An 8169-nucleotide genomic window follows, 5' to 3' on the forward strand; every position below is an offset into this window, starting at 1 on the left:
AATCCTAAAACTCCCTAGAAGAAAACATTGAGAGAAAGCTCCTTGACATCAGTGTTGGCAATTGTTTATTGGATATGATACCAGAAGCACAGGCAACAAAAATTACAAGTGAGACTACTTCAAACTAAAAAAGCCTCTGGACAGCAAAGGAAACAAGGTGAAAAGGCAATTTATACTACAGAAAAGAGGCTACAATGATATAATATATATTATTTGTACCTCATTATATCATTGTATCATTTATACTTCAGCAAAAGTGATTAACATTTTAAAAATAAAAACCAGAATACCTAGTTGAAAGAGAGTCACATGGTAAGGTCTGCTTACCCACTGAGACCAGGTGGCTGTAGTTCTCCAGCATCACATCTCTGTACAGGGTCCTCTGAGCAGAGTCCATTTGCTGCCACTCCTCCTGGGTGAACTCCACAGTTATGTCCTTGAATGACACTGATGCCTGTAAACAGCACAATTCTAATAAATCTGTCCAGAATCAGGGACATGGAAAAAACTTTTGGAAACTAAGTCTTACTATGTTTACTGTTTTAGAGTTTAAAACAAAATGCTATAAAGGATATAACTATCATGGCCCTAACTCTGTCTTATACTTTGGGGACATGCACATGATTAGTAAAAAAAAAAATATATATTCTCGTGCTTGGATTTATTTATATTTACTTTTTTTTTAAAGTTTATTTTGAGACAGAGAGAGAGAGAGAGAGAAAGAACATGTGCACGAACATGGGGAGGGGCAGAAAGAGAGAGGGGGAAAGAAGGAATCTCAAGCAGGCTCCGTGCTGTCAGCATAGAGCATTACATAGGGTTCGAACTCACAAACCAAGAGATCATGACCTAAGCCGAAATCAAGAATCGGACACTTAACTGATTGAGCCACCAACGCTCCCCTACTTATATTTACTTTTAATTTACATACATATATTGTCACTTAATATAATAAGAAAGCTTAATGTCTTTTTTTTTTTCAGGTAAAGTTATTACAAATAGGATTCCTGTATACATTTCCCCTACACAAACAGATTACACTGAGCACTCTGTAGATTATACACATCCCAACCTGGAGATCTGTCCGGGGGTAATAGAGAACCAATGAAGAGATACATGTAAGACTGGGGGAGTATTTACCCACCACCAGACTCATATTTCAGGAGCAATGCTTTAGAACAGGATTCCTTCAACCCAGCACTACCAACAATGTGGACTAGATAATGCTATTTTTGTGGAAGACTGTCCTGTATGTTTTAGGATGTTTATCAATACCCCTATCTTCTACTGATTAGATGCCAGCCACATGCCCAGTTGTGACCATCAAAAATATCTCCAAACATTGCCAAATGTCTTCTGGGGAGCAAAATTGACTCCAGTTAGGAATCACTGATCTATATTAACAGTGGACAATGTCTTAAACAGCAAAACAAAAGACCCAATTTAAGACATAAATTATACTCAGGCATGATGAAAAATGGGAAACTAATCCCTACAAGAAACAAAACCTGGTCATTATTTTCCTGTGCAACTATAAACAGAGATGCTACACAAGCAACTGGGTATATTGATGTCATATGCAGAGACTGGAAGAACAATTAAGGATCAGAGGTTGGCTCATGGTGAGGCAGATGTTCTTCATTTGTACTCAAAACACCTGTGGAACATACAGATGGAATTATTTATTTCATTGCTGGTTGCATGATTTTGGAACAGAGAGAGGTCTAAAATGAAAATGAAGATTTTAAATATGATAACTGAAGTCATCAGAGAAAAAGGAATGGCTCAAAAAGAACAGAGAAACAGGAAAGAAAAGGACCAAGTAAGGAATTCAAGGAAATACCAAAATTTAAGAGGCAGGTAGAAAAAGAAAGGCCATGAAGGCTGAGAAAGAATTCTGAAATGGCAGAAGGAGAAATTGGAAAGACTAGAGTACTAGAAATTAAGAGAAAAGAGAATTATAAGCATGATTCCTCTAGTTCAAGGAATAGACTGAGTACATCCCTGCCTTCAAACCACAGTCAGGTAAAATACAAAACCTACTATCAAAGCATGACAAAAGAGAAACACAGAGAAATACCCCAGCAGAAGGCCTGAAAATCTTAACAAATTCTGGAAGACAGTGGGTAAGATGGTATTAGATAAGCAAAACAGGACAATGCTGGTCACAATCTAATACAAACATAGAAGTGGGCAGAAGTAGCAGAGAAATGATAAGAGTATGAAAAGACATCCAAGATGACCTAGAACCAAGTGTGTAATAGGAAGAATAATTAACAGAGTAAATTTCTTATTTGAATACAGGTGACGTCATTCAAATGAGTGAAAAAAGACCATACAAAAAAAATGTCACAGGGTAACTAGATGGCCATCTGGGAAAAGACTAATCTATACCTTGTACCACACAGCAGGATAAAAATTAAAATGGGGGGTGCATGCGTGGCTCAGTCAGTTAAACATCCAACTTCGGCTCAGGTCACAATCTCATGGTTCGTGAGTTCGAGGCCCACATCGGGCCCTCTGCTGTCAGCACAGAGCCTGCTTCAGATCCTCTGTCCCCTCTCTCTGCCCCTCCCCAGCTCATGCGCATGCCCTCTCTCTCTTAAAAATAAATAAAACATTAAAAAAAATTAAAATGTATTCAAGATCTAAATGTAAAAAATTAATTCCAGAGTACTACACAGAACAATTATTTTACAATGTTAGAGTGGGAAATACCCAACTATGACTGAAAATCTAGGAATCATAAATGAAAAAAAATGCTAAATTTGACATAAAAATCAAAGGCCTTTATGACAAAAAAAAAAAAAATGAGCAAGGCAAAACTGCAAAAAACTTCAGGAAAATTGTGCAATTTATATTACAGAAAAGACGCTATAATGACATACTGGATACAGTAATTAAAATCAGCACATCAATAGGAAAACAGGCAAGGGATAAACAGTTCAACAAGAAAGAAATATAAATGAATTACAAACAAAAAAAAATGTTCCACACCTCACTCATGAGAAGAGAAAGGCTTATAAAACGAAACAGATCTTTAAAATCACATTGGTAAAAATTTGGTAAATTTAACAGCATGCTCTATTTGCAAGGCTGTAGAAAAGAAACACATACTCTCAGGCTGTTAGCTCTACCCTAAATTACATCCAGAGTTGGACCACTTCAAAGTAACTAACACCCTTATGATCATCATTTCTTGGTAGGATTATAGAAGTAGGCTCCTATATTGTTCCCACTTCTAGTCTAGAGTCTATCTTCAGATAGTAGACAGTATTATTCTTGTGAATTGTAGTCAAAATTATCCTTTTGACATAGAAAGATAAAACCCCAAACCCTCAAAATCCTCCATATCACCTAACTAAACAGAAAGAGATACTGTGTTCATGAATTGGAAGACTCATTACGATCAAGATGTTAATTCTTCCCAAGTTGATCTGCATTACAGACACTGTGGATTCAGTGCAATCAAAATCAAAAGCTCAGCCGGCTTTTTTTTGAGATAGACAAGCTGATTTTCAAAACTGTCTACAAAGAAGTAAGGACCTAGAATATCCCAAACAATTTAGAAAAACAACAAAGTTGGAAGACTCACATTATCTGATTTCAAGAGTTACTGTTAAGAGACAGTCATCAAGGTAGTATGGTATTAGCAAAAGGATTAACACAGATCATCAGAAGTGAATAGAGTCCAGACTCTGTTCTGGACTCAGACATGCATTACTAATTGGTTTCCCACAGATGCCAAGGTAACTCAATGGAGAAAGGATATTTTTATCAAGACAGGGTGCTGAGAGGTGGGTATGCAAAGGTAGAGAGCACAATACAGCAAGTATATGTTCTTCTATTCCCAATATTTAGAGTCTGCTGCCAGCATAAAATATAAAGACCCTTAGACCCTGAAATTCTAGATTTGGACTGGGCCAACTAGAATCTATTTTGTGTTTTTCTGATTAGCGGCTTTTATGCTAAAATAAAATTTAAAAGCTGATCAAAGAAGGAATTACTAATACAACAAAGATTTTGAAATCCTAAGAGAATACTATTAATTAGTACATGAAAATACATGTAAAAATGCAAATAAAAATGGACAATTTTCTATGAAAATGTAATGACAAAAATTATATTAAGAAAAAAATACAGGGTGCCTAGCTGGCTCAGTCGGTTGAGCGTTCGACTCTTGATTTCAGCTTGGGTCATGATGCCAGGGTCATGGAATTGTGCCCCTTCCCAGGCTCTGCACTGAGCACGGAGTCTGTTTGAGACTCTCTCTCTCTCTCTCTCTCTCTCTCCCTCTGCCCCACTCCTTGCTCATGCACACTATCTCTAAAATTAAAAAAAGGGGGGGGGGAGGGGGCTGCAAGTCTTTAAAAGAAAAAAATACAAATACAAATCCAGTATAGTCTTATGACTAACAAGTCAACAACCAAACATCCACGCAAAAAACCTGTGTAAGGTCCAACTTTATAAGTGAATTTTACAAAATCCTCATGTAATACAATTTTCTCATCTAAATTCCTAGAAAAGAAAAGCAGAAAAGTTCTCCACTTACTTTCATGAGACTATGACCATGATACCATAATTGGACAGAAAAACAAGAAGGTAGAGTCTAAACCAACTTGTGGATACAGAGATAAAAACCCTGAATATAGCATTAGCAAAAAGCCTGAGGAAAATACGTAAGAAGCAACTTACCACACTTATTAGCAATGAGGATCTATACAGGAATTCAAGTTAAAATTAGAAAATACACTATTTACAGTATTTCTAGATTAAAGGAAGTAAGCTATAGTTTTATTCTAATACATACACAAAAGGTAATCAATAATTTAATGTATATTTATGACTAACATGAAATCTTAGCAAACTGGTACACGGAGGGAACTTAACCCTACCCTAACAAAGGTTTCCTTCCAAAAGCTGAGGGCAGACTTCACAGTTGATAGTAAAACAGTGTATATTTTTACTCAAGATTGATGCAACCTATTTCTTTTTTTTAACTTTTTAATGTTTATTAATTTATTTTTTAGAGAGAGAGAGACAGAGACAGAGCACGAGCTGGGGAAGGGCAGAGGGACAGAGGAAGACAGAGAATCCAGAGCAGGCTCCAGGCACAGAGTCCGATGTGGGGCTTGAACTCATGAACCACGAAATCATGACCTGAGCAGAAGACGGACCCTTAACCGACTGAGCCACCCAGGTGCCCTGATGTGACCTATTTCTAGTTCTCCTTTTCCATTTAATGCACTGATCCTTCTAAACCTCATAAATCCAATATAATAAGTGGGGAATAAATGAAGAGCTCACCTGAGGTGTGTTCATTTTCTGTGGCTCTTGGGAGAGTGCAGAGAACTGTGGTCCAGCTGAGGGGACAGAAAGAAGACAGGGGTCCTGAGATCTGACCTTACAGCTCCTACATTCACTTCTCCAAATCTCAGCACCTCAGTCAAGGATCATTCTCCCTGCAGGCGTGGGGCCCTCTGGACATTGAAGAGGCATAAGAAGGATCATGTACAGGCAGCACATGTGTGACTCTAAAATGATCATGGGCTTAAATCTGCAGTTTTATACTGAGCAAACATAAACTCTGATTTAACAATAATGCATGTGTCCTTCTGAATGACACAAAGAAAAGCAACAGAAGATTAGATGAATTAAAATACACCAAAGAATGAGACACTACTTCCAGTAAAATTAACTTGCATGCATCATTTACATTATTTTTCTCAGTAACATTATTTACCGCCTGGTATAGACAATCCACGACAAGCCTACTAAAAGACACTGGCTGCTTCAAGACAGGAAATTTTAATTGTTTGTTTCAGCTGTTATGTATTTTTCAAAAGGCCCCTTTGATAAGATGTTTTTGGTGACTTATGTATGAGAGAGTAAACTGTACTCTCCTCTCTCACAAACTGGGTTTTCCCAGATAAGTCACTCAACCTTTTAGGTTCAATGTCTTTAAAGCTTTCGAAAGAGAAGCAGGTAACTTTAGAAAACACTTTCCTTATCACTGCTCTGGGATCTTGTGAGGTGAGGATAATGTCATTAGTGTCACATGTGGTGATGGACAGGTGTGACAGCAGTACAATATCTGCAGAGTGGGGGCCATTTAAGGGAAGCAGAATTTTCTCCCTCTTCCTGGTTAAGGGTACTCCCAGACCTCGCCTTCACAAACTCTCCAAGAAGTGGCCTCTCCTGAGTAGCCTGCCCCCACCAGGCCACCCCAGCTCACATCACTCTTCTCAAGGCTGGCCCAAACCCCCTACTGTCACACAGTGTGGTGGCTTCTGAAGATGGTGTTATCACTAAGTCTAGCTTATTCTGGACAAGGGGATCAGGAACTGCTTCTGACCCTGAAAATCTAGGATCTGCTCCTTTCTGGGCCCTTCTGTCTTTTTGAAGCTCCAGAGAGAGGTCTTAAGGTCAGAGGCGTCCTCTCTTCCAGGTAAGACTCCTGTTCACAGAGGTCCTCTGCTTCCTACCTCACAAGGGTTTGTTTCAAGGCAATTGGGACATGGACCTAAAAAATAATTCATTTGAGGGGCAAAACTATGACTCTTGGAATTCGTTATAATATCAGACTTAAAGACAGCCTGGCAATGCAGAAGGGGTCAGGAACCTCTGTCTGACCCAAGGGACTGAAAAGACACTAAAAATCTCAGAATACTTTGACACATCATCAGATTCCACCTACATTCACTTTCCCTTATATCCTTGGGGACTTGGGGGCAAGCCACTTTGTGTTGTGCTGTGTTGCAATGCTGGTTTTAGGCAGATGTGATATTTAGACAATGCCTGAGGTTGGAAGTAAAGCACACCTGCCCCTGAATCCAAACTTCCTCACAGCTAGTTTGTGACCTGACAAACTTGACCACATCGTTCAACCAAGCTGAGCCTAGGTTTTGTTTTGTTTTAAACGGTTGAAATGAAATGAAAAGAACACAGTGTCTTCTAACTATAAGAGCAGTTGTTATTTACTCAGTGAGTAGGGCTTGGCACTTGTCTAAGTTATGACTTCGATCTAAGTTTCAAATCAACCCCATGGAGCAGTCATATTAATAATACCATTTTGAGATAAGAAACCTGACTCTCTGCCGGATTCCTTCCATCGTCTCTGCTGAAATGTACCCGGGCCTTTTCTGGCTCCGAAGCTCAGGCTCTCACCGCAGACTCACGGTCACCAACAGCTTTATAAATGCACTTTCCCTCCCGCCAACACTAAGTCGGGCAGTAGGCCGGCCCGACCACACGGTCCCGGCACACCTAGGCTCTCACCGAGCACCTGCTCAGAACCGGGCTCAGCCCCATCGGCGCGCCCCAAGCCCGAGGGCCGGGGTTCTTCAGTCTACGCCCCCACCGGCCTGCCGGCGGCCGAGGGCTGGCCGGGGCGCCTACCAGGGGTATCCCAAAGATTTCCCGCTTCCATCCCCAGACGCAAGCGCATCTCTCCCATAGAGACCTCCCCTGGACTCTCACCCCAGGTGCGCATCCTTTACTTTCGGAGCAAACCTGTGGGCTCCCAAACCGCTGGCCGGCAGATCCGAGACGAATGAGGAGGCGGGGCTACGACTACGCTAGCGCAGAAGGAGGCCCGAATTTTCTTCCCAGAGTGCCACGCGGTGAAGCCTAAGGATTCAAGACTACATTTCCCATAGATCTCCACGGCCACTTTTGGAGTCTCTCTTTTGGCATTTCCGCATTTTAGAAAGCTAGAGGTTGGTGTTCTTAATAGTCTCCTGCCCAGGTTTTCTCTGGGCCCAAATAGGTTAAGGGTGAAACTTGAATAGAGGATGCTCCTCTATTGGCTATCGACTGATGTATTTTCCTCCCTCAGGATATTTGGAGACAAGGGGGAAATGTGAATATGGATTGAATATTGAAAATACTAAAATGATGGTTACTTAGGTGAAGTGTGAAAAAAATTGAAGTTATGTAATTGTGTAAAAAAGATTGGCGTGACAACTGATTTAGGATTGAAAGATATAGCTGTAAAATTATAATTTTATAATTTTTCAACCTGGGACTTCCATCCTGTCCCTTTATTGCCACTGGTCCTGGTGCCCTTGGAGCTCAATTTAGAGGTTCTGCTGGGGGTCAAGAGGGGTGCTGCAATTGTAAATGTATATAGGAAAGCTGTTGGTTTTTATACACTAACATTGTTGGTGA

The 8169-nt window shown here is 40.1% G+C and overlaps 1 protein-coding gene across 1 annotated transcript in view; it reads right to left on the bottom strand.

Annotated features, from left to right (window-relative positions):
- ZNF782 (zinc finger protein 782) overlaps positions 1-7565 on the bottom strand; it is a 74724-nt gene extending 67159 nt beyond the window's left edge. Inside the window, exons 1-3 of the mRNA XM_042912456.1 lie at positions 7480-7565; positions 5308-5363; positions 328-454 (exon numbers count right to left, since the gene is read on the bottom strand). Coding sequence (XP_042768390.1) covers positions 328-454; positions 5308-5363; positions 7480-7492 — 196 coding nt within the window. The 5' untranslated portion in view covers positions 7493-7565. The remainder of the gene's footprint in view (positions 1-327; positions 455-5307; positions 5364-7479) is intronic.
- Between the last annotated feature and the right edge of the window lie 604 nt (positions 7566-8169).

The sequence above is a fragment of the Panthera leo genome, chromosome D4 (genome assembly GCF_018350215.1).
Source record: "Panthera leo isolate Ple1 chromosome D4, P.leo_Ple1_pat1.1, whole genome shotgun sequence".
Classification (NCBI taxonomy): domain Eukaryota; kingdom Metazoa; phylum Chordata; class Mammalia; order Carnivora; family Felidae; genus Panthera; species Panthera leo.